At 32.4% G+C, this 27,570-nt stretch overlaps 1 protein-coding gene across 1 annotated transcript in view; it reads left to right on the top strand.

Moving 5' to 3' along the window:
- The first annotated feature begins 1,739 nt into the window (after nucleotides 1–1,739).
- LOC111701497 (GTPase-activating Rap/Ran-GAP domain-like protein 3) overlaps nucleotides 1,740–27,570 on the top strand; it is a 36,410-nt gene continuing 10,579 nt past the window's right edge. The window contains exons 1-16 of the mRNA XM_023472803.1: nucleotides 1,740–1,811; nucleotides 3,578–3,722; nucleotides 8,497–8,575; nucleotides 9,251–9,332; nucleotides 10,664–10,740; nucleotides 12,398–12,495; nucleotides 14,550–14,619; nucleotides 15,090–15,177; nucleotides 16,456–16,565; nucleotides 16,820–16,887; nucleotides 18,282–18,357; nucleotides 18,963–19,058; nucleotides 22,334–22,465; nucleotides 25,064–25,114; nucleotides 26,925–26,978; nucleotides 27,391–27,514. Of these exons, the coding sequence (XP_023328571.1) occupies nucleotides 3,656–3,722; nucleotides 8,497–8,575; nucleotides 9,251–9,332; nucleotides 10,664–10,740; nucleotides 12,398–12,495; nucleotides 14,550–14,619; nucleotides 15,090–15,177; nucleotides 16,456–16,565; nucleotides 16,820–16,887; nucleotides 18,282–18,357; nucleotides 18,963–19,058; nucleotides 22,334–22,465; nucleotides 25,064–25,114; nucleotides 26,925–26,978; nucleotides 27,391–27,514 (1,272 nt within the window). The 5' untranslated portion in view covers nucleotides 1,740–1,811; nucleotides 3,578–3,655. The remainder of the gene's footprint in view (nucleotides 1,812–3,577; nucleotides 3,723–8,496; nucleotides 8,576–9,250; nucleotides 9,333–10,663; nucleotides 10,741–12,397; nucleotides 12,496–14,549; nucleotides 14,620–15,089; nucleotides 15,178–16,455; nucleotides 16,566–16,819; nucleotides 16,888–18,281; nucleotides 18,358–18,962; nucleotides 19,059–22,333; nucleotides 22,466–25,063; nucleotides 25,115–26,924; nucleotides 26,979–27,390; nucleotides 27,515–27,570) is intronic.

The raw sequence follows: 27,570 nt of genomic DNA, 5'->3' as shown, positions 1-27,570 counted from the left end.
GAGTTTAAAAGTCGACTTCCTATTCCAGAGTTTTCTGATTATCACTGTACAGTGAGAACCAGAAAACTATGGAAAAAAATTCCATTCTGATACTCCGAAACATCCTTGAGCACAGAGACTTGCTTAGTTGTTTTTCAAATTCGAAAAATTCCAAATGTGTATTTTCAATTAATTGAACAATTCCCTTAATAGTAATCAGAAGATAGTGGATTGATTGATGTTGCTTTGCTTTTTTTCTAACCAAACAATTAGCAAAGCTTTTTCCTAATCAAATCTGTAATCCTTTTTTTTCTTTCAAAAATAGAAACAAACCCAAAATTTTTAATGATTTTCTTATTCCTAATATCAATCTTAAAAAAATATCGAAATTCTTAAAACGATTTTTTAAATTTTGACAATATTTGGATTACAAATTAGAAACTCCTGAGCGATATTTCCTAATTGAAAGAAAGAACGATGACGACAATTACTCCATTTTCTTTCTTGTGATTACTGTATAACGAGATGAGTAAATATGGTTGTGAATGTTTTCTCCCTGTAAAGTTCAATGTTTAGATCCTTCTAACCGTGTATCATTACACAAAATATAATAAAATTTGGGACACCGTTCAACAAAATATAATAAAATTTGGGACACCATTCAACAAAATATAATAAGATTTGGGACACCATTCAACAAAATATAATAAGATTTGGGACACCATTCAACAAAATGTTATAAAATTTGGGACACTATTCAACAAAATATAATAAGATTTGGGACACCATTCAACAAAATATAATAAGATTTGAGACACCATTCAACAAAATATAATAAGATTTGGGACACTATTCAACAAAATATAATTGATTTGAGACACCATTCAACAAAATATAATAAGATTTGGGACACTATTCAATAAAATATAATAAGATTTGGGACACCATTTAACAAAATATAATAAGATTTGGGACACTATTCAACAAAATTCAACAAATTCAAAATCCCGCGATGTATTAAGATACCTCAAGAACTAGATTATCGTAATATATCAGACGCAATTTTTTTTTAATTTATGAGAAAAACAAATTTATTTTAAACTCTCAATACTCATAATAGCTCTGCTAAACAGAGAAGATTTGAATCTAAAGGAAGAATTAAATTAGTTTGACTTAAATAAGTATTATACAGGGTTACCCAAAAATATGTGACTTCTGATAGGACTGTATGGAATCTCAGTTTATTTTTTTATTTTCATTACCAAATAATTTGATGTTTCCATGTTCGAAAAAGAAGTTAAATCCAATCATTAAACAGTGGTTGGGGTTTACATCAATACAATGAAGACGACTTTTCAATTTAAGTTTTAATTTCTAACAAGGTGTATTCAAATTACAAGTTTACAAGTTAAGAGAAGCTTTTAATCGACGGTTTCTCTTTGTTCTCGTTATATGTGTATCCATGCTGTTTGAAATCAAAACTTTAAATCGAAATTCGTCTTCATTGTATTGATATATACGACGACGACTGTAGTCTCATCTTTTGTGGGTAACCCTTTTGGTTTACCCAGTACACTGTATTGTTGTTTGCGTACAAAAAATCTAATAAAAATGCATCCTAATACGTCAGAGTAGAATGTAATCAATCCCTATCCCCTACTTAGCCTTGAATACTCCAAAGTGTATATTTCAAAGCTTACATCCTTATAACTTATTTCTTCACCATATAATGTTTTTTTTTAAATTTTTTTTTCTAGATTTTATGTAAGTTCAGCTGCCTAGGGAAACCTGATCGTTTACCCAGAGAAGTGGTCAGCCCTCACATACAAAAGGAAAAACAAAAATTGAAAAAAAAAGATTTTTTTAAATAAAAGGGGGAACAAAAAGGTAATTCGCAAACAAATTGGAAAAAACGCAAAGTGTGATGTAAACTTAGAGCAGATTGAAATTTGATAGAAAGTAAATAAAGAGAAAAAAAAATAAAAATTTCTACTTCCCCAAGATATATCCTCTCTATCTAAGGTTTTTAAAGTTGTTTTAATTAAATTACAGCACACACAACATCAAAAATTCAAAGCAAAACAGAAAAAACAAGATATTGACTGAAAGCGTATATTTGTAGAAAAAAAAGAAACTGATTGCACTAGAATCTAATCCTATTTCTTTGCAAGAAGATGTCGCAGAGCATTGATATTTAAAACTGTTAATTTTCCTAGATCTAATAGTCAAGGTTTCAATATTACATTAGAAATGGTAACTCTTTATCAATACTTGATATCGATCTTTTACTAATCTGCAGATTAACATAATCTTTTTTCGATATCCAGAATGGGAATCGTACCCAGTTAGGGTTTGAATGGAGCTTTGAAAAACAATTGGAAGAAATATTTGAAATGAAGAGATTTAGCTTTGATCCATAAAGTTAAAAGCAACTAGGTTATAGTTTATAGAGTGATGATGTACGCTAATCCTTTACTAATTGTACAGGCCATGTGCATAAAATATTTCAATGGAGATTTGTTTTCCATGTAACTATTAAAATCTACTACTTTTTTATCGTGTGCAGGATTACATTTTCACAGGAAGACAAACTATTACAGTCTTTTACAGAGCAATATTTCATCGTTAGTTAGCGGTTTTAAGAAAACTGTGTAAAATTTAAGATATAAAACCTACCCATACAATTGTACTCTGAGAGCGTACTGCATATTTGATGTTTGTACTGTATCATTAGGTCATAACCTCTTAATATCCTTTATCAGTAAACTATACTAAGTGTACACTCAGGCTAATACACACGGAGAGGTAGCTAAGATCCAGATCCCCTGGTTAAAAGTCCTCACAGCGGATATCGAGATTGTATGATCGGAGTCATAAGTAATTAGTGCCTTTGAAAAGAAAAGCAAACCAGGGAAGCATTGGATAAAATAAAAAAAGGAAAGGATAAATAAGAGTAAATAAATAATATAAAATCAAAAGATTAAGAAAAAGATAATGGAAAACTAATAAGTTTTATGATCGATTATAGATTACAGGAATCCTTCATATTTTGCTTTCAAAGTTTTTCCCCCCATCAAATCAACGAAAGTTCTGAGTGTAGATATTGAATGGAAACAATAAAACTAATGTTTTCAATGCTTACAGTTCAAAAACAATATATCTAGTCCAAAACCTGTGAATCCTACTTTTAAACAAAATTAATTAAAATAAAATTCAATTTAGTTCTTTTCGAATATATAAGATATTTTGACGTTTAGATGATTTCAGTAAACTCAAGAAGAAATGAAGCCTGTTCAACAATTAAAATTATGCACAGCAATCTCGAAATATTTTAAGAGTTCTGAGATAACTGTCTCCCCCTTCCCTTTTGTTGATAACTGCACTTGAACAATAATAAATAAATAATATTAAGGTTTCACCAAATACTCGAAATTCAAAAAATAAAAGTATATTAGATTTTTAGAACTTTAATTCATGTTAAAACTTTTTTTTCTTGTATTGCCATTATTCATATTGACACAACAATTCTGCAAAAATGGCCGATTTTTGAGGGAAAAATGTTTTTATTGAATATTATTTTTGTTTGTTGTTGTGACAGGATATCCTATGGTTGGAGAAGCAGGAGGGATCTTTAAACTTTAAGTTTGGAATAATCTACGCTAAACCTGGACAGTTTATGGACGACGAACTCCTCTCAAACCAAGCAAATAGTACTGCATTCAACAACTTTCTCTCTCTTATAGGAACATATTTATTTATTAGGGGAGGTTGGGGGGGGGGGCACAGTGGGGTAGTAGGGAGGGGTCAGCCAAAATTAATTCATTCTATAAACTTCTTATTTATGTCAAATATGGCTTGGCATATTTGAAATAGTCAAAAATGTATATTTTATCATTTTTGGACATTTTTTTGCAAACATTTTTAATATATATAACTGGATTATGCAATTTTTTTTACAGATTCTAAAAGTAGAGCATAAGAGCTTTCCAATGATGTATCATTTGTCATATTTGCACATCAAGCATGGGATTTAGAGCTTATTGACCCCCCCCCCACCCCCCCGAATATCCTGGTTTTTGAATACCCTAGCAGGGACTGGGGGAATATCAGCAATTTTTACGAATTGGACAGTCCTAGCACTATGTAGGCAAACAAAATTGCCAAATTTTGGTTTCCTACTGATTTTGGAGTAAAATTTTGCCAGTCCATCTTTTTTAACACCCGCCCATTTACTTTTGGCATGATAAAAAAGCATCCTTGAGTTGTCAAATCAGGAAAAATATTCAGCAAAAGTAGTTAAGATGCTGATTTCAACAGCAACTGTTTTAGAACCTTCAATGTGTTTCTTTAAAAACTTGTGCTCCAGTAAAAGCAAAAAAGTGAAAATGTTGGATTTTTTATTTGAGTATCGAAATATATATATATTTGAGTATATTTGAGTATCGAAATATATATATATTTGAGTATATTTGAGTATCGAAATATATATATATTTGAGTATATTTGAGTATCGAAATGATGTTAAAGATTAATTTTGTCGCTTTCCATGCGCCGGTCTTAAACCCAAAAATCGTGCCAATACACACTATATATTTAGTAACACAGTACGGTATTATTATTGACTATTTCCATGAACTCCCACCCCCCCCCTCTTAGCTCCGTAACCCTTCCCCTTTAAAATTCAAGTTACGAAAACTTAAGTAATAATATAAAAAATACAGTTTATTATCCAATCTGAAGTTCAAACCTAATATTATGATAATTTGATAGAGTAGCGTTTTTTTCGTTACTAGCGTTTTATCCGGTAGCGTTTTATGAGTATAGCGTTTTATGCGGTAGCGTTTCAACTATGTAGCGTTTTATGAGTGTAGCGTTTTTCTAGTATGACCGCAAAGATGGCAATGTCCAATTCATAAACGGTACCATCAAAGGGAGTGTTCACGAAAAATGAAAGGGGGCATAGGCTTCCCTAGAAACCAGAGGACGTCCTAAGGTCGTCATGGGGACGTCAATAATTACCAGTGTGACGTCCGGCGACGTCATATTTTAGGTGTTGAGGACGTGTTGAGGACGTTTAACGCAAGGATTCTTACGTCCTCACGACCAAACTTTCGAAGTCGAAATGACGTCACTTTGGACGTCCAAATGACCAAACTTTTGACGTCCAAATGACCAAACTTTTGACGTCCAAATGACCAAACTTTTGACGTTCAAATGACCAAACTTTTGACGTCCAAATGAACAAGTCATTTATTTATTAACCACTGAGCANCCAGTTAGGTCTCCTGACATAACTCAACCAATCTCGACCAAATCTGACCTAAGTGGATTGGTTAGGTTAAGACCAGTATGAGACCAGTTAGGTAACTCGACCTAACCCGACCTAAACTGACCAAACACGACCTGGGGGACTGGTCATGTTTCGACCAGTTTGGTAATCTGACGTAACCCGACCTAACCTGACCTATCTCGACCTAATGGGACTGGTCGCACGACGTCGCTGGTTTCTAGGGTTACGGCGAAAAATAATCGCTTTTGATTGCTACTAATCTTACTTCAATCTGTTGCGTCTATAAGGAGAAAATTATTAAAAACGACTTATACTGAAGAACGAAGCATCCATACAAATTCAGAAAGTTGCAACATTCGACTCGTATTGTAAAATCAATTTAATTTCAAACAAATCATTCAGATATTGCAACCTAAAGTCATTGATTATTTTTCGACGCATTCGTAAAAAGTTAATATTTCATAATAGGTGCTATTTGTTTTATGTACAATGCGCTTAAAACGACTTATTACCGCTAGTTCTGCCAAGTGTAATCATTAAAAGCATCAAGAGCAGAGACATCTGGCGGCCAACTATTTCTGCGTTTTAAGTGCATTGTATACATAGATAAATAAATAAACATAGATAGCTTATGTACGTAAAATCACCAAGAATTGTACAGTCCGCGAACTCAAACTTCTAGGGGTCAAAGTTTATTTCAATGATAAGCGGGGTGGTTTGGTGTTTTAATGGATTTCATAATAGAGTGTAAAATAACTCCGGGAATGGAGCTATTTGGACAACAATATTTCACTGAGCAACAGATCATATTGACGAGAACTGAAAAAGGACATGAGAAGGACTAAACTAACTTAAACTTCTCTCTACAGAACTCATGTACACCACAAGTACTCAATGACATAAGAACAGCCAATGTTCACAACCGACCTAGTTATTCTATATAATAGGAATATCTTTAAAACATCTCTGTACATTAATATCTTTCAAGATGAAAAATGTCGTCTTATGCGCAATCTATCTTTATCTATGATTGTATACAAAACGAATAAAAATATTACGAAATATTAACTATATATAAATGCGTCGAAAAATAATGGATGTCTAAAGGTTTGCTTTTTCAAACATTTTATAAATTCTTTTATTATCTTTTAAAGCAGATTTTACAGCTTTGTTCTACTTTATAAAACTGTCCTTTCTGCTGTAATAAGCTTTCAGGGAATCATAAAATAATCAAAAACTTTTCAATGATTAGACAATAATTACAAGAAACAAACTATTTATACTTTTTTCAATACATTTTTACAATGCTCATGGAGGGAGGGAAATTTTAACAGAATATAGTATTTTGCTTAGATAGATTTTGAACAGATTGGAAAGCAACTCTTCCAGTTTGCGAAGCCCCATTTTAGGATGGGACAACAAAAACCAGACAAACAATATTTACGTATCGGTTCATTTTAAAGTGTACACTGGGTTCAGTATCCAATTCACGGCCACTAATGACGATAAAACTGTACCGTACCGAATTTGACTTGTAATAAACCGGAGCGACCGGATTTCACGAAGGTTGGATCGAAAAGCAAATGTAAAAGAAAAAAATATAAGAAACATTTAAATTGAATGCTTTTAATCACTTAAAAAGTACATTTTCTATATTACACGGGAATAAACTTTTGATGTGATGCATGGGTTGTATTTCTCGGTAAAATGAATATAAAACATAAATAAAAGAATTTTATATTCCACTGTTAACTAAACTATTCATATTCTCTCAGGGGAAAATTTATCAAAATTTCGTCCAATACTCCGTCAAAACTAAAGTTAGAAAAATTCTTTGAAGTTTTGAATTCTTTATTCTCAGGGCTGTTTAAAAATTAGGATAGGTCGGACAGTTCAGACCAATGCAAGGGCCAAGTCAATGGACTTTTCTGAAGAAAAAAAATCGGATGAAAAAAAAATAGATTTTGATCAAATCTTTTGTTCTTGAGAATCCAAGGCTGCGTTTTCTTTGATGTTTTCTCAAAAAATTTAATTTCACAAAAATATATTTTCTCTTCATGGAACCAATAATTTTTACAATGTTTTGTAAATCAACTTTTGATCATTTTCATCCAACAAATAATAAAATAACTTTTGCAATACAATTTAGTATTATTAATTTGCATTCACTTTTAGAACAAAACATTGAATACTGTGTTAAATAACTGCATTTTCATGATAATTGTTGATTGTTGAACGCTCAAGCAACCAAAAGTCTTTGAAAATCAAATAATATTATTACTTAGGTTATTTTACCCTTTAGAAAAAACGATAATATCTTCCACATTATTGATCATAGAAAGGTGTTTAGGGTACCGTTGTAAATTGGCATCATCGCATGGATGGTCACTTGTAATAACGCTTACATTCCCTTCAATTACTCATATTTTTTATATCTTGCCTCGGATATAATCTAAATGTTCGGAATAAATGCTACTTTTAACATTCCAACCTCGTCTTGGTAAACCAAAATAATTTCTATTTTCTTTTATTTATTTAGACATTTTTTCTGATTATTTTTAGCGTGAAGTAATTAGTGGATAATTGGGGGATTAATAATTAGTAAGTAATCAGGGAGAGTAGAATTACTTTCTTACTAAATATCCTAAAATATTTATACCTTTATAATATAACTATCTTGGACACTCAGGTTTGTCTGGAATCTGGATATCTAAACAACTAAAGCCAATTAAAATTTGAGGCAAATCTGTCCAGGAGTTCGGGAGTTATGATCGGACATACAAACAAACAGACATACAGACAATCAGAGATTACTATTTTATATAAATACTAGCTTGGAAACCAAACCCAGCTTTGCCTGGAGTTTTTCCTATAAAAGTACGTCAATGCACTCAACTTCAAAGGAATTGAGTTTTTGCCACAAACTAAAATTTTCCAATCCTTATATCTTGGCAACATAATGGTGTAAACCCTTGATATTTCAAACTTAGGCTATTTGATCTAACAGAATTCATAGTTTGAAATATCTAACGTCTACGAAATTGGATTGCAAAAATATATCAGAGTTTGTGACAAAGACTCAATTCCTTTATATCCAAACTAAAAGTTACCAAATTAAAAAAATTTTTAATTTAATTGATTTTTGTAATCAAACTTTTCTATATTTTTATTTTTAATGAATTGTTAAATTGTTATTAGTAGAACTAAATAAGTATGAATCAACGAAGGGCAAAAAGTGAGGTTAAAAGACTTTGGTGGATACAAGGGAGGACTTGATGTACGCGGAGATATGACAGGACAGTACAGGTATGTTCAGAGTACAAGAAGAAATAACAGTAAAGGTATGTACAGTGTACAGTGTGCAAGGAGATATGACAGGACAGTACAGGTATGTACAGTGTACAGTGCACAGTGTAGAGAATACAAGGAGATATTACAGGACAGTACAGATATTTACAATGTACAGTGCACAGAATTGAAGGATATATGATAGGACAATACAGGTATGTACAGTATACAAGGAGATAAAAAGTACAGTACAGTTTTGTAGAGTATACAAGGAGATATGACAGTACAGTGCAGGTTTGAACAGTCAAAAAGATATGACGGGACAGTACAGAAATGAACAATGAAAACAGAGATATGACGAGACAATAAGGGCATGTACAGTGTACAATGAGATATGATAGGACAGTACAGATATGAACAATGAACACAGAGATATGACGAGACAATAAGGGCATGTACAGTGTACAATGAGATATGATAGGACAGTACAAATATCTCAGTTTACAGTGCAGTACAGTGTTCAAGACAGGGTTGATTGCATTAGTAGAAATATGTATAAAAGTATTTGTGAAATATATTCGTGTGCTGACATACTAATATTAAATGTATTTTTCTATTTCAGATATATATGTATACTTTACAAGCACTACCAAAATTACTTCAAAAGAATTTTTTTTATTTATTTTGTTTTAGTTATTACACCAAGTTCGAGGGTCATGAAATCATGTATCATGTCTCTACACTTCTTCCTTTCTCTACTGATGACATTCAGCAGGTATCCTGTATCCTGTATCTTGTTTCCTGTATCCTGTATCCTACATCATATATCCTGTATCCTTATCATGTATCCTGTATTTTGTATCCTGTATCCTTTATCCTGTATCCTGTATCCTGTATGTTGTATCCTGTATCCTGTATCATGTATCCTGTTATTTGTACCCTTTGTGCTATATCCTGTATCCTATATCACACACATATACCCTGTACCTTGTATCCTCTATATCCATTATCCATACAAGTGTTTTTATACCATGATGAGTGATGACGTTTATTATTTCTTATTTCTTGTTAATCTTTTTTGTAAATCCTAAATCATTAAACCACTAATTCCACTAATAAAAAGATTCTCTACGTAAACCAAATTGAAGTGAATATTTACAAATGATCTTTTTTACATACAGGGTGTCCCAATAAACATGGGAATTTAGTGACGAATTCGATATCGTCTTTTAAAATAATTCTTTGATTTAGTATAGTGCATGGTATAGTGACACCTACTGAGAAAGCTGTAATCTGTAAGAGTTTCGTCTGCTATGTTCACATTTTGTTTGTTTATGTTTTGACTGCATATGGTTGTACTTAGTAAAACAAGAAAATTGCAGTATACAAACAGAGTAAACTTGTCCGTCTTCACTGTTCATCTTGCGGACACATTATAGACACATCTTTACAGCCTTTTACCCTTTTCATAAAATAAACTCTAGCAGACATACTAATATTATTGCTTTTGAAATCAGGTATTACAATGCTAATTAATAACAAAGACAATTGGATATTCGTTACTTAATTCCCATGTTTTTTGGGACACTCTGTATCATAATCTAAGGTCGTTTCCCTTTTTTATTTGACAACACTTTATTTGATTTTTTAAAAAGGTTTCGTGTTTTGTTTATTTTCTTGTGATTTTTAACATCTTGTAATATTGATTTTGATGGTTGTTATATCGTTATTCCGAAGTATATTTTCAAAAATGTGGAAGTAACCACTCCTGTATGCCGAGTCCATTCCAATCAGGGTTCAGTCATGTGTATGTTGTCTATACTGAACCAATTGAAATAATATGGCGGTAACATCTATCTTTCTATCTATCTCATTATCCAATCAGAGTTATGAATCCTTCAATCGGCGCTATCAGTAAATGGAAATATTTACTTCTACTGAAACTATAGTGTACCATCTATTTTGTTTACTCTGTGAGGTTTGTAGCATCATCAACACAGAATTTTAAATAACCAACGTTGGTTGGATGCACTTTTTTTGCTTTTTTCTGCTTTTTTCCCTTCTTTCTTTCTTAATATCCAAGTGCTTTCACGATTGTGTGTTTAGGTTGAGAGAAAGCGACATATTGGGAATGATATTGTAAATATTGTGTTCGTTGATGGCACCTTACAAGATCTTCTCAGGTGATCCTTCAAATACTAATATCTAAATACTTAATAAAAAATTAATATAATACGTTGAATAGTCTTAGCAGACATATTTGGTTTCTTATAATTTTTTTTAGTATAAATATCGTAGTACAGATCTATAAACTTTTTAAATATTGAAAAAAAAATAATTTTTTAAACTACGAATAAGAGATTGTTTTAAACCCAGCACAGTAAAAAAATACTTGTTCCAAAAATCTTTAATTTGAGACACTTTCGTTGGAAGACGGGGAAAACAGCTCTTAATTTTGTATTTTAATTAATTTTATAAAATTGTTAGAATTTAGATTTTAATCCTAACAAATTTGGTTTTAAATACGCTAACACTAAATATTTTCATTTTGTTCAGAATTTATATTTTTTCTATGATTCTAAAATAAAATTAACAGACTCTATTTAAAGAGTGGGATTTGTAACGGGTTTTTTACAAGTGTTTTATAATTTATTCTTTTTATACTTTGCATAAAATAAAATTGTACGAGGCAAAGTTGATAATATCAAATGTTCATCTTTTTTCTCCTTTCACCGTCTGCATGTCTGCAGGTTCTCTTTGTCTTGCTTCCCTTTTCCCGTCCATTTATGGCGCTGCCTTTGCGCCATTATAAGACAGTGCACGATCACCCTTTTTTGTTTGTTTTGATTAATTGTAATTGCAGCCTCAGCGCTGCATATTCTATCTACTTGCATTGGCTAGGTTACCACTCCTAGAACTTTAATTTAGTTTTTATTTTCTGCGATTGAGCAATAGCTTCCCTGCTTTGAACCGCACATTTTTACTTTCCCAGATAAAAGGAGGGTTGCCATTCCAACGAGGTATAATCACGGTTATTTGATCAATAATGTGGAAAATATCGTTGTTTTTGTTACTTGAAAAAACTGTTTAGTTCCGAAAATTTCTTCCATTGTTTCTATAGCAGAAATCCACAGGAGAAAAACATGGATATATCTTTTATGCTTGAACAGACTAAGCTTCTAAGGTCACTATTGTGAATCGGACATGATCGAGAGTCACGTGGACTTACGTTTACAGTCCCTTTAATCAATTTAATCCCTTTTTTGACACCTTCTTTAAAGCAAGACATTCTTTTTCTATATTTCAGATAACCTATTTTAAGTACATCAGTGTGTACTGAAAATGTGTATCAGATACCTTCTGTACGTTATATAATATCTATTGCAAACACAGTTTACTTAATGGTATCAATTGTATAGATATATATATATATATATATATTTTGTGTTTGTGAGATATTGTGTTTGTGAGATATTGTGTTTTTGAGATATTGATTTTTGTGAGGTGGTGTGTTTGTAAGATATTGTTTTCGTGAGATATTGTGTATTACTTTATTTTTATTGATTTTTTTTATAATTAATATTCTATATTCTTTATAAAAAAGTATTAATTAGGTTTTTGATCTTGATTTTTTTTTGTTCATTTTAAATTGTACTTTTTATTTTTTTCAAATAGCTTTTTGATCTTTTATGTACAACATTTTCATAGTTGACTATAAATATCTTTTTAATAATTTTGAAAGTTTTACGTAAGATCAATATAAATTATTTTCTGTTAGTTATTGAACTAGATCATAAATAAATTTTGAAATTTAAATATTAAACGAGAATTTTTGTTCAGGTTCAATCCGTTATTTATAAAGAGTCAGTTCACTCATATCTACGCTGCAGTCTCCTACCAACATGATACATCACAATATCATCTTACAGTCTTCTCAGGCAAAATATACTAGCACGCTAATCTAACTAGATATCAGTATGTCCTGGCAAAATATTCTAGCACTATAACCTAACTAGATATCAGTATGTCCTGGCAAAATATTCTAGCACGCCAATCTAACTAGGTATCAGTATGTCCTGGCAAAATATACTAGCACGATAACCTAATTAGATATCAGTATGCCCTGGCAAAATATTCTAGCATGCCAATCTAACTAGATATCAGTTTGTCCTGGCTTAACAAACGTTTTTTTAATCAAAAGCCATGACAGATATCAAACGAAATGCATAGGTAATATTTTCTGAGCTTAGAGCCAAACACACAAGTTTCAAATAGGAAATAGGAAAAACACAAGTTTTAAATAGGAAATATGAAAAACACAAGTTTTAAATACAGTGAAACCCTTAATAACGAATACATCGAAAGAATTCATCAAATGTCGTATTCTTCACTCTCTGATAATGGAATGTTGCAGATATTATTTTTTTTTAATAAAATGATTATATGGAACTTTTAAAACTGTTCCCGCATATTCATGGCTATTTACTTATTTTCGCAAATATTGAAATTTACTTAATATAGTGTAAAAGTCATTGAAAAATTGTCAAGACGACATTTGATAAATTCTTCCGATGTATTCGTTATTAAGGGTTTCTCTGTAGGAATTAGGAAAAACACAAGTTTTAAATAGGAAGTAGGAAAAACACAAGTTTTAAAAAGGGAAGTAGGAAATACACAAGTTTTAAATAGGAAATATGAAAACACAAGTTTTAAATAGGAAGTAGGAAAAACACAAGTTGTAAATAGGAAGTAGGATAAACACAAGTTTTAAATAGGAAATATTAAAAATACAAGTTTTAAATAGGAAGTAGGAAAAACACAAGTTTTAAATAGGAAATATGAAAAACACAAGTTTTAAATAGGAAGTAGGAAAAACACAAGTTTTAAATAGGAAATGTGAAAAACACAAGTTTTAAATAGGAAGTAGGAAAAACACAAGTTGTAAATAGGAAGTAGGAAAAACACACCCTATGGCAGAAAATGTCTCTAAAAGTTTAAGCCCACTGACTGGGTCAGCTGATTACCGTGATTTTTCTTTCTTATCGTTTCTTCTCCTTTTTTCCACTCACTTAGTTTGTCCTTTTTTCCTTTCCCCGGCCATGTCATTTTTTCATTGTATTTTTTTAGATTTTCCTCTGAATATTCCCCCTTCCCTTTACTACTCTAACAGCTCTACCCTTCCTCCACAGTTCATCTATCTAAAGAAGTTTCTATTCTAAGATGAACTTTGTCTGGGAAAACTAAATGTTTATAATTCTAACACCTTGTCTACACACTACACACACTAAACTAACAGTTAAAACGTTGATAAGGTTCCGACTTACATAAAGCTTAAGAGAAATTAAACTTGGGAAATTTTTCAATGCATCATTAAAATTCATGAATGAAAAAGTGCAATATCAAAAATATGAAAATTTTTAAAAGTTTAACAATTTTTGATACTTTTACCTTGAAACTTCTTGACATGAATAAAGATTTAACCGACTTCATGTAAAAGTTATTTCTTCAAAAAGTATTCTCCAATATACAGAGAGTCCCATATCATATTAGATTATCTCCAAGCAATTTATTGCTAAAATACGCACATAATACTCGAAAAACCTAGTATTTTCTGCATGCGAATATTTTTATTAGCAATTTACAATTTTTTAATGTTTAGTTCTTTTTATATTTTCTAATTAGTCCCGGAAATCGCAATTTAAAGCTTTAACACGGTTCAATATGATGTGGGACACCCTGTAGATACAGGTCTACAAAAATCTAGTCGTTGATTTAAAAATGATAATTAATTTACAATTTTGAAAAGCCCTTGAAAAAACAATATATTTGTCAAATAGTAATAAAGGTCAAGGATAAGTTTTACATTTTAAATTGGGCTGTAGCCTGTTAAATCTTTTTCTAGTCTATATCAAAACTTAGAACCTTCTGACCCCCCCCCCCTTCCGGCATTTTAGAATTAAATGACAGAGTGCATTATAGAATATTTGCGCAGAGAAATCTGTTCCATTATTCAGTCCTTCTCTTCCTTATCAGTCAGGATTCTCAGATCATCAAGAATTCAGGTGTGTAATGTTTTACACTAAATACCCCGGCCCCTTGATTCAGGTGTGTAATGTTTTCACTAAATACCCAGGCCCCTTGATTTAGATGTGTTATGTTTTATACTAAATACCCCGGCCCCTTGATTCAGGTGTGTAATGTTTTATACTAAATACCCCGGCCCCTTGATTCAGGTTTGTAATGTTTTACACTAAATACCCCAGCACCTTGATTCAGGTGTGTAATGTTTACCCTAAATACCCCGGCCCCTTGATTTAGGTGTGTTATGTTTTCACTAAATACCTCGGCCCCTTGATTCAGGTGTGTTATGTTTTACACTAATTATCCCGGCCCCTTGATTTAGGTGTGTAATGTTTTGTACACACACACACCCCTAGCTTGAATTGCAAGGATCAAAACAAAGATTTATTAAAAATAAGACGAACTGGTTAAAATAAGAAACCATTAGGTTGAATAAATTAATATATTTAAGACGGTTTCTGTTGGTGAAATGTATAAACGGAGAGAAGGCGACCTATAACACTGATGTCTTTGCTACTAAAAGAGAAAGAACTTATCAGGTATATTTACAGGATTACCCACACGGGATTGAACATTATTGACGACCTGATATTCTTTGAATATATTAATTTGTTTTGAAGATTGAAGATTGAAATTGTGCTTGTGAGATATTGTTTTATGAGATATTGTGTTTTTGAGATATTGATTTTTGTGAGGTGGTGTGTTTGTAAGATATTGTTTTCGTGAGATATTGTGTTTGTGTGTTATTGCGTATGTGAGAAATTGTTTTTGTGATATATTGTATTTGTGAGATATTATGTTTGTGAAATGGTGTGTTTGTGAGATATTGTGTTTGTGAGATATTGTGTTTGTGAGATATTGTGATGGTGAGATATTGTGTTTATAAGTTATTGTGTTTGTGAGATGGTGTGTGTGTGAGATATTGTGTTTGTGTTTTTTTTGCGTATGTGAGAAATTGTGTTTGTAATATATTTTTTTGTGAGATATTGAGTTTGTGAGATATTGTATTTGTGAGATATTGTGTTTGTGAGATATTGTGTTTGTGAGATATTGTGTTTGTGAGATATTGTGTTTGTGAGATATTGTGTTCGTGAGAAGTTGTATTTTTGAGAAGTTGTGTTTGTGAGATATTGTGTTCGTGAGATATTGTGTTTGTGAGATATTGTGTTTGTGAGAAGTTGTGTTTGTTTTCAGGTTTGTTTGTTGATAGAAAGAAGATGAATGAAAATGCTTTGTAATGATTCTAGATTTCTTCTGAATTGAGAGAAGATCGAAAAATAATAAAAAGAAAGACAATTTTATGGAATACAGTTAAACCCTAAATGAGCCATACATCGAAAGAATTTATCAAATGTCGTCTTCACAATTTTTCAATGGATTTTATACTATTTTACGTAAATCTCAGTATTTACGAAACTAAAAAATAGCCATGAATATGCGGGAATAATTTTAAAGAGCTCCATACAAACATTTAATTGAAAAACTAAATATCTGCAACATTCCATTATCAGAAAGTGAAGAATACGACATTTTATGAATTCTTTCGATGTATGGCTTATTTAGGGGTTAACTGTAATACAAACACGTAAATTTTAAAGCATGAATTGAAAATGAATCATATTATATTGTAAAGCATGCATAGAAAATGCATCATATAGAAATTATTGTGTATGAATGAAAGGAATAGTGGATGAAAAGTTGAATGAATAAATGTTATAGGTGAATTCATGAATGAATAAATATATGTATAAATAAATAAATGAATAAATCAATAAATGTATAAATAAATAAATGAATAAATAATCTAAATATTTCAGCTGTTGCTAAAGGATAGTTTAGAGCAGTATGGTGGGGGGGAGGAAAGTAAACCTGCTCGGGATCGAATGGTTCTCTCCGAGGGTCTTCAAGACACTGCTCGGACTTATTGGTAGGGCACTGATTACTCGTCTCAGATTCTATTTGTCTGATAATTTTAGCTCTTTAACCTGATGCAGGATACCATTAATATAATTCTGCTAGATCAAATGGTCAAAAATAGCAAAGACTTACACCATTATTAGGTTGCATTTAAGATATAGAAATTGCAAATTAGAGTTTGAGACAAGTTGTCAATTTCTTTAATTCTGAAAATATTTAAATAAACGAATGCCTTCATTCATAGAATAATTCTTTTTAATTTAGGAAGAAAGATAATTCAAGAAAGGATATTTTCGTAAAGGTTGGGCAGTCCTTGAAGCTTGAAAATATGGGTAAATCTATATAATATAAAGCTCTTCACTCATATGATTATATTTGTATATTTGCTATATAGCTGGCCAGGCCTGCCAAACTATCTATATAATCTATATAATATAAAGCTCTTCACTCATATGATTATATTTGTATATTTGCTATATAGCTGGCCAGGCCTGCCAAACTATCTATATAATCTATATAATATAAAGCTCTTCACTCATATGATTATATTTGTATATTTGCTATATAGCTGGCCAGGCAAACGGCTGGACCAATTTTGCGGAAAATGTTGGAGGGAACCCATGGATACCCTGGGGTAACATAGGCTAAAGAAATTCAATTTTTTTTCAAAATTAAATATGTATCTGTTTCAAAATATTCAAACATTTTTTATCACATTTCGAAATTTTTTTTATTCCACGGGCAACGTCGGACACTTTACCTTATAGTTTCAATTTAAAACACGCAAGTTTAGAGGTTCAATTGCTCGATTCTAATGAAAGTTTTGCTATTTTATAAGCTTTCATGGCAATTGCACTGTAAAGGTTTTCGGTTGTTTTTGCAGAAGGGCATTGGGCACAAAAAAAAACTGAATATATTTATGATGTACGAAATAAAGATTGTTGTATGGCCAGCAACAATTTTATAATAAAATTATTCTAAGAAAGAAAGACTCTAAGCAATGTATAAAAACATTTTTTTAGATTTTCCCCGAAATATTTAATACAAAATATTGTTTTGTTTCCCTTTGAAGATTTGGTTATTATTTTATTTTCGTTATTATTAAGTTGTTTCTCTTTGATGCTTTCTTGTTATTTGAAATAACATATTTATCGTGTACGCAGGTAAAATGGTTTTATTAATAAAATGTAAAATTAATTATTTTTTCTTCCTCTTCTTTTATTGGAATAATATCAATCTAAATCCAGAAAAAATGTTGATTATTTTTAACCAGAATTATTCATATTACTTCTGTTAAAATTTCAAGTGACCCTAAATTTACAGTAAAGCACGCCTTAATTACGCTTTAATAGATGAACCATAATTGAAAATAATCAAATTTCACAACGAAAATTCTGGAAAGTTTATTCACCTGGGATCCAACAAAGATTTCCTGGGTACCCTGGTGTAAATCGAACATGCCTCTCTAGAAATGAAGGCTACATGCCCTTGAAAATCGACTCAAAGCTGATTCTGAAAACAATAAATATGATAAGAATCGATAAATAAAAGCATTAGGGTAAAACTAGCTCAAATTCGAAATTATTGCATTTTGAATGATTTTTCTTTAAGGCGCGCCTTGATTATTACAAACATATATTTCCAAATTATATTTGACCCCCCTAAACATAGTTCAGTTGCGCTTCGGATTATTTTTTAATTGAAAATTTAAAGGTTGATTATTCAGTGTGTGGATATGGTAAGGAGAGACGAGAACGAAAAGAAACTCAACCTGGAGTTTCCAAACCCTGGCAACCTGTTAGGAAATATCATATTTCAAAAATATGTTTTTCGGGAATTTGGAACAAACGTATCTTTCAATTTGTACAGGTTGATTCAATTGGTTAAAATAAAACTCAAGTTTTTTTCTTAATATTGAACAACTCTGAGCTTTTCGATCAAAGTTACGAGAATTTTTTTTAAATTCCTGTCTGATTGGGATTGTTGTATCCCTATCGATCGTAATTTCGAAGAAAACATCGAACAATTGAATTTAACATTTTAACTTTTTGATATTGATACAAGCATTTTGTTTGAAAAAACTGTTGGTACAGGGTTACCCACAAAGATTGAGACTGCAAAGACGACTTGAAACTCTTGAATGTTTAAATTAAATCTTCTAGCTTTCAGGTGGTCCTTAAATTGCTTGTTCAATGATTAGGCATAAAAGAAAGAAGCTTACAGTTGCAGGGAACCCTGAATGTAAGAGAGCAAACATGAATATATCATTAACATCGTCTTTCAAATTTCATTCTTTGTGGGTAACCCTGTAGTTCGATATTACTGATTTCACAGTAAACCCCAAAAATTACAGATTTTTCTATTCAAACCTATTTTTCTCTAAAATTCTGAAATTTGATTTGTTCAGTGTTCATACCAGTCTTCAGATAGAGATTATAGCTGGAGACTGCTGGGCAGGAGTAGGACTGTTAGTTGTTGCTAGAGAGGGGGGTTGGATACTTAGGTAAAATAATTTTTTTGAAAATGTTTTGAAAAAGATATTTTTATGTTTAGTTTGGGGAAAATTTTTGTTGGGAAAATCTTTAAAAATTTATATTTTAGGAGCAAATAGTCTTGCTATTTTAAATGTTTTCTCGACACTTCTACACATAAAATTTTACTAGATGATGGTTCATTTGGCACACTGTCCCCGCCGTTTTACCTTATATTGTCTGTGTACTGTACAGCTTGCTCTAGCAGGTTCAAAGTCGGCCCGGTACATGTAATGAACCAGAGTTTCCGGCGTCCGACTAGTCGCCAAAACTAAAATTTTCTAAAACCTATATCTTTGCAACCTGCTGGTATAATTCTTTGATATTTTAAAATTAGATTATCGGATCTAACAAATTTCATAGTTCATATGAAAGGGTTACACCATTGGGTTTCAAAGATAAAGGAATTTATAGATCATTTGAATGTATGGCAAAAACTCTGGTCCTTTATCGGTTCATGATTTTTAGGACATACTGTCAATAAGGTTAAACCAGGGGGGAGGGCGTTATTTAAGACCTTCCCATAATTTCAACCTTTAAATCTTAAATCAAAAAACTGTAAATAATTTCATCCTTCGATAGAAAATTGATTTAAAAAGTGTGGTGGAGATTTTGATTAAGAATGAATAGAAACTATAGAAGAGACAACATCAAGATTATTTTTTAAGACATTTATTTTGTACACAATACAACAAACCCAATTATCTCTGAAAATGTTTGATTAGTTTTAACCAGAATTATTATCATTAAAAGCAAATAAAACAGTTGTGTCTCGTTATTTTCCACCAGGCTTAAAGGGACTGTACTGTCCGTAGACTTCTCTATTTCTAGGAATGTCTGATTCACAACTTACATCATCTTCTCTTTAAACATTGATTATTTTAAACTCCGGGTTCTCTACTAAGTAAATTTTGCGTTTATGCTTTAGAAACAATGGAGGAAATAGTCAGAATTTAATACTTCAACAGAAAGTTGGAAAAACGAAGATATCTTCCAGAATATGGATCAGAGAAAGGATTAAAGGCTACCGTTGTGATTCCGGCAAACTGGCTGCTGCATGCCTCTCTTTAAATGGAAGATTATTTGAAATCCAACGACAGTCTCTTTCAAGTTAAAAATATTATTCTTTTCTTTTTCCTGGAATATCTTAAATAAGAAAATTTTTCTAAATGTCGAATCCCTAATTTATACCAAAGTTTCTCTTTTCGTAGTAGGTATAATATGAATGAAAATATGACTCATAAAGAAATGTGATAAACTTTTTAACAGATCAACTAAAAATGAATATCATGATTCATGATTGTGTTAAAATGTTATAAAATTATTTTTATATTTTTGAAGATCATGCATATTATGTGACTACTGTGTACTTTAAACAAGACAATTCCTGTCCATAGAACAAAACTACGTTTTTAAACGTGTTCGATATTTCGAAAAAAAATGTACGGAATTCGTCAGTGTCCTTTCTTCGACTCTACTTTTACTTAAGTCAAAAGTTTTTTTCTTTTCATATTTTATTCTCTTTTATCGTTTCTATATTCTACCTTAATAATCTCATAAAACTATAGGAGATTATTCACTTGATTTACCGTCCAGTTTTACCGTCTATGTAGTCTGTAATTTACCCTAGCTGCCTAAAATTCGGTATTTTAAATTAACCGGAGTTTACTTTTCCGATGTTTTAGACAGAACAGAACTCCAGAATTATTCTCCCAATGTTTTAGACAGAACAGAACTCCAGAATTATTCTCCCAATGTTTTAGACAGAACAGAACTCCAGAATTATTCTCCCAATGTTTTAGACAGAACGGAGCTCCGGAGTTATTCTCCCAATGTTTTAGACAGAACAGAGCTCCGGAATTATTCTCCCAATGTTTTAGACAGAACTGAGCTCCAGAATTATTCTCCCAATGTTTTAGACAGAATGGAGCTCCGGAGTTATTCTCCCATTGTTTTAGACAGAACGGAGCTCCAGAGTTATTCTCCCATTGTTTTAGACAGAACGGAGCTCCAGAATTATTCTCCCATTGTTATAGACAGAACTGAGCTCCGGAATTATTCTCCCATTGTTATAGACAGAACTGAGCTCCGGAATTATTCTCCCATTGTTTTAGACAGAACTGAGCTCTGGAATTATTCTCCCAATGTTTAAGACAGAACGGAGCTCCTGAATTATTCTCCCATTGTTTAAGACAGAACGGAGCTCCTGAATTATTCTCCCATTGTTTAAGACAGAACGGAGCTCCTGAATTATTCTCCCAATGTTTAAGACAGAACGAAGCTCCTGAGTTATTCTCCCATTGTTTAAGACAGAACGGAGCTCCTGAATTATTCTCCCATTGTTTTAGACATAACGGAGCACCGTAATTATTCTCCTATTGTTATAGACAGAACTGAGCTCCGGAATTATTCTCCCATTGTTTTAGACAGAACGGAGCTCCGGAATTATTCTCCCATTGTTTTAGACAGAACTGAGCTCCGGAATTATTCTCCCATTGTTTAAGACAGAACGGAGCTCCTGAATTATTCTCCCATTGTTTAAGACAGAACGGAGCTCCTGAATTATTCTCCCAATGTTTAAGACAGAACGAAGCTCCTGAGTTATTCTCCCATTGTTTAAGACAGAACGGAGCTCCTGAATTATTCTCCCATTGTTTTAGACATAACGGAGCACCGTAATTATTCTCCTATTGTTATAGACAGAACTGAGCTCCGGAATTATTCTCCCATTGTTTTAGACAGAACGGAGCTCCGGAATTATTCTCCCATTGTTTTAGACAGAACTGAGCTCCGGAATTATTCTCCCATTATTTAAGACAGAACGGAGCTTCGGAATTATTCTCCCATTGTTTTAGACAGAACTGAGCTCCGGAATTATTCTCCCTTGTTTTAGACAGAACTGAGCTCCGGAATTATTCTCCCATTGTATTAGACAGAATGGAATTCCGAAATTATTCTCCCAGTGTTTCAGACAGAACGGAGCTCTGGAATTATTTGTCCAATGTTTTTGACTGCTTAACGGATCTCCGGAATTATTCTTCCATTGTTTTATACAGAACGAAGCTCCGGAATTTATCTCCCATTGTTTTAGACAGAATGTAACTTGGGAATTTTTCTCCCATTATTTTAGACAGAACGGAGCTCCGGAATTTATCTCCCATTGTTTTGGATAGAATGGATCTCCGGAATTTATCTCCCATAATTTTAGACAGAACGGAACTCCGGAATCATTCTTCCATTGTTTCAGACAGAACGGAGCTCCGGAGAAGGTGTTCTCCTTGTCTCCGATAGTGCAAATCAACATCATGGAGAGTCTTGGGATTATGGTCTTCAGGACGGAGAAGGTTGGGAAGGATCAGGGTCTAGTCTACGTTTACAGGTAATTGAATATGTTCAAGGGACAGTTCACAATTTTTCCTTGGATGTTCCAACCCTTGTAATAAGTCACTTACAGGAACTGAGGACGTATTTTCAAGTGACCCCCATCTATACAGTGGCATGTTTTATTCACAAAGCTTTGAGTGACCAAGAATAAATGAGATAGTTATTTTTCTAACTGTAAACATTATGATTATTTTATGTAATAAGGTGACTTAAAATGAAGGAAATTGTCAGAACTAATAAAAACAAACGATACAATCTTTTACATTATTACTCGAGAGCGGTTTCAAGGGTAATCAGGGTTCCTTGAAATTGCATAAACAGTCCCTTTGAAGAGTAATGGGGAGGAGGCTAGACTAAGAACAATCAAATACTATTGATTAGATTATTGGAAAAGGAATTGCAATGTTGTTTACAGGCATAGAGATTATGCAGGATTCAGTTTAGAGATATTATACAGGAGGGTAGGATTCAATTGAAGGAGATTATACAGGAGGGTAGGATTCAGTTGAAGGAGATTATACAGGGGGGTAGGGGGTATGATTCAGTTGAAGGAGATTATACAGGAGAGTAGGATTCAGTTGAAGGAGATTATACAGGAGGGTAGGATTCAGTTGAAGAAGAACATACAGGAGGGTAGGATCCAGTTGAAGAAGATTATACAGGAGGGTAGGATTCAGTTGAAGGAGATTATACAGGAGAGTAGGATTCAGTTGAAGGAGATTATACAGGAGGGTAGGATTCATTTGAAGAAGATCATACAGGAGGGTAGGATTCAGTTGCCGGAGATTGTACAGGAAAGTAGGATTTAGTTGAATAAGATTATACAGGAGGTTAGGATTCAGTTGAAGAAGATTATACAGGAGGGTAGGATTCAGTTGAAGAAGATTATACAGGGGGGTAGGGTTCAGTTGAAGAAGAATATACAGGAGGGTAGGATTCAGTTTATAGAGATTATACAGGAGGGTAGGATTCAGTTGAAGGAGAATATACAGGAGGGTAGGATTCAGTTGAAGGAGATTATACAGGGGGTAGGGGGTAGGATTCAGTTGAAGTAGATTATACAGGAGGGTAGGACTCAGTTGATGGAGATTATACAGGGGGTAGGGGGTAGGATTCAGTTGAAGTAGATTATACAGGAGGGTCGAACTCAGTTGATGGAGATTATACAGGGGGGTAGGGACTAGGATTCAGTTGAAGTAGATTATACAGGAGGGTATNTCAATTGAAGGAGATTAGACAGGAGAGTAGGATTCAGTTGAAGGAGATTATACAGGAGGTTAGTATTTAGTTGAAGGAGATTATACAGGAGGGTAGGATTCAGTTGAAGGAGATTATACACGAGAGTAGGATTCAGTTGAAGTAGATAATACAGGAGGGTAGGATTCAGTTAAAGGAATTTATACATGAGGGTAGGATTCAGTTGAAGGAGAATTTACAGGAGGGTAGGATTCAGTTGAAGGAATTTATACAGGAGGGTAGGATTTAGTTTGAAGGAGATTATACAGGAGGGAAGGGTTCAGTTGAAGGAATTTATATAGGAGAGTAGGATTTAGTTTGAAGGAGATTATACAAGAGAGAAGGATTTAGTTTGAAGGAGATTATACAGGAGGAAAGGGTTCAGTTGATTAAGGTCTTAATGAAGGATAGGGTAAAGAAGTAGAAAGTTTAGAAGAAGGAGAAGGTTAGATATAAGCTGTAGGTTTCTTAGAAGAAGAATGTTAAATAGAAAGAGAAAGTTTGGGAGAAGAAGCAGGTGAAATAGAGGGTTATTATTTTTGAGAAGGAGAAGGTTCAGGAGGATGATAAGGTCTACGAGAAGGAGAAGGGTTTCAAGGAGGGGAAAATTTCTGAGAAGGAGAAATTTTAGGAGAAGTAGAAGGTTTAGAAGAAGTTGGAGGTTTAGGAAAAGTTGGAGGTTTAGAAGAAGTTGGAGGTTTAGAAGAAGTTGGAGGTTTAGAAGAAGTAGAAGACTTAGGAGAAGACGATGGTTTAGAAAAAGTAGAAGGTTCTAGAGAAGGGTAGGTCTACGAAAAGGAGAAGATTCAGAAGAAGGAGAAGGTTTAAGAGATTAAGAAAATCCAGGTTGCAGAAAAGAATTATGTATGTTTAGTATATTGTTGGATAAGGCATAGGATAGGATAAGACGAATTATAAATGTTGTAATGAAACATGACAATAACGCTTAATATGCCAGAAAATATATTCAGATTAGCAGAGTTGCAGACTAACAATATATATATATTCAGATTACAGAGGTACAGACTAACAATATATATATATATTCAGAATAGCAGAGTTGCAGACTAACAATATATATATTCAGATTAGCAGAGTTGCAGACTAACAATATATATATATTCAGATTAGCAGAGGTACAGACTAACAATATATATATATATTCAGAATAGCAGAGTTGCAGACTAACAAAATATATTCAGATTAGCAGAGTTGCAGACTACCAATATATTATATATATATTCAGATTAGCAGAGTTGCAGACTAACAATATATATATTCAGATTAGCAGAGTTGCAGACTAACAATGTATATATTCAGATTAGCAGAGTTGTAGACTAACAATATATATATTCAGATTAGCAGAGTTACAGACTAACAGCAAAATCTTGGGAAGAGAAGAGCTCAGGAACCAATGAATTGACTGAATCCAGTATAGACAGAAGTCCAGGGTTTCCTAATAAACTGACAATAGTTAGTGTTAAACAGGCCACAGGGTGTCTTTACTAACATTTGGAAATAAGAGAGTAAATTATTGGTTAATGAACTATTGAAGATTTTACTACCGTGAAACCTATAAAACTGTTGAACAGGAAAATGAGTGTTAGATTCAAGTTATTATTATAAATAGTGCATCGAAATCAAAAACAAGAAAGTTCGATAAATTTAATCCCATTATCTGAATTTGTAACGTTCAAATTATTGTCGTCTTCGTATTCCACTGTTTTATGGGTCTGACATATTAGACGTGCAATCTTTTTCTTATTTTTGTCATTTATTATTATCAACTGTCGTAAATCAAAGACGATTTGTAAGCGACAAATTCCCATGTTTACAGAGACACTCTGTTTCACCCTTTTCACACATGTATTAACATCCAAGTTTATTTGAGAAATTATTACACAACCTCAAGAAGATCTTTTTTTTAAATGCCGAAAATATTGAAAATTTTAAAAATTATAGAGTTCATAAAAATGCAAACCACTTTTGAGAAATCCAGAACTCATAAAGAGTGGGCACCTAAAAATTTGTATTTTTTGGGCCTCCTGCAAAAGCTGTAAGACAGATTTTTAAAAAATTGTTGAAATATTTAGTTGATGTACTAATGCACAAAATAGAACATTCCATGATAAATTATTAGGAAAAATGTGCAATCTTGAGCCGTTCAAAGCGCTATTTTCAAGTGTGATTCCCTAAAAATTTGCTATGCACATTCATCCTTCCTGAGACAATCAAGGAAATTTACAGAAATCAACAAATTTTTAAAAAGAGAAATTTTTCCATTTCGCTTCTCATAAAGATGTTTAAAGGGTACCACTGTGAATTGGACATTCCAGCTTAACATGAAGGATCCTTAAAACACACACACAAATGTATAACAATACAAAGAACCTTTTTGTTGTGAAGATACATCTCAGATTAATTCTTGGAAGGATTGGATGAAAAATAACACTCTGAACCAAAATATTTTGAAAAACAAACACTTGTGAATTAGATTAGCTTTCAGTTGTTGGATAAATATATGAAAATACGTGACTTAACTGAAAAATAAAAAATATTTTTCTATTCCGGAAAATAACCAAAAATATTTATTTAAAATTTTTATGTTTTTTAGGGGTTCTTAATAAAATCAATTTAGTTCAGGATAACAATATATGTTTTTATTTTGTAATTAATAAGAAGCACAGTTTGAGTAATAACCACGAGTTACGATGGAAGGAAGAACATCATAGAGCCTGATATTTAAACGAGTATCAGGGGCGTATTCAGGAATTTGTCCAGGGGGGTCTTAGCACCCGTTGGGGCCTGAAAACCCACTGAAATCAATAGATTTCACTGTTCCAGGGGGGGGGGCTTAGCCCCTATAGCTCCCCCCCTGAATACGCCTCTAAAGAGTATCCTTGAACGAAAATCCCGAGTTGATATCCACAAAATTGTCTTACCCCTTTCGTAAAACCTGGTTTCCAAAACATGATTTTTATAACATTACCCTGTCTTGAGCTTTGGGCTGTGGGAAACCTACGTCGTTTGCAAAAAAGTATATTCAAGTCTGTTTCCATTACTTCCAGGAATTGCAGTACAGGCTTTTTGAAAACAAATATTTGAGGTTTTCCTTGTTTTATTGTTTAACAGATTTGGTCGTTTTTAAACCATTCTTTAAAGAATGTGACGTGACAATTATACAATTGTTGATATTGATTGATTGATTGGTTGGACAGGGAGCATGGATTAGAGCCGAGCAGAGGTTGCTCCGGGTACAGTGTATCCAACAGGTAACTAGGGATGTGGTTTGTTTTTGAACATTTAAGGTTTTTCGACTTAGATCTTAACTTTCAAAACTTTTTCAAATTGCTTTACTACAAAGAAACAATATTTGTCATACTTTGACTTTTCTTATATCAAGCAGAATTTATATTTTGAACTGCAAAACTGCAAAAATATGGAATTAGAAAATTTGAGTTTGAGCCAAGTGTTCAGGTTTTTTGTTCAATAGTGTGGCATATTTATCCTTGCCCCAGGCCCATAACACAATGTTTAAAAAATCATAACAAAATTTTTTATTTGCGTGTTTTGGCCATTTTGCATTAAGAAGCATGACTAGCAAACAAAAAATGTGTATCATCAACTTGTAATAAATGTCAATGTTTCTGTTGTGATGAATTCTATAAATATTCTATATTCTAGGAATCACAGCGGGCTGAGATTGGCCATTATTGTTGGACGGAAAATCCTTGTATATTCCTGGATACATGCTGAGGAGTGGATTACATTTACTGATGATACAGTTCAGGGGTTTACACAAGTTCAGGTAAACCCTTGTATATTCCTGGATACATGCTGAGGAGTGGTTTACATTTACTGATG

Source organism: Eurytemora carolleeae, unplaced genomic scaffold (genome assembly GCF_000591075.1).
Source record: "Eurytemora carolleeae unplaced genomic scaffold, Eaff_2.0 scaffold316, whole genome shotgun sequence".
Classification (NCBI taxonomy): domain Eukaryota; kingdom Metazoa; phylum Arthropoda; class Copepoda; order Calanoida; family Temoridae; genus Eurytemora; species Eurytemora carolleeae.
This window is presented reverse-complemented; position numbering and strand designations above follow the sequence as displayed.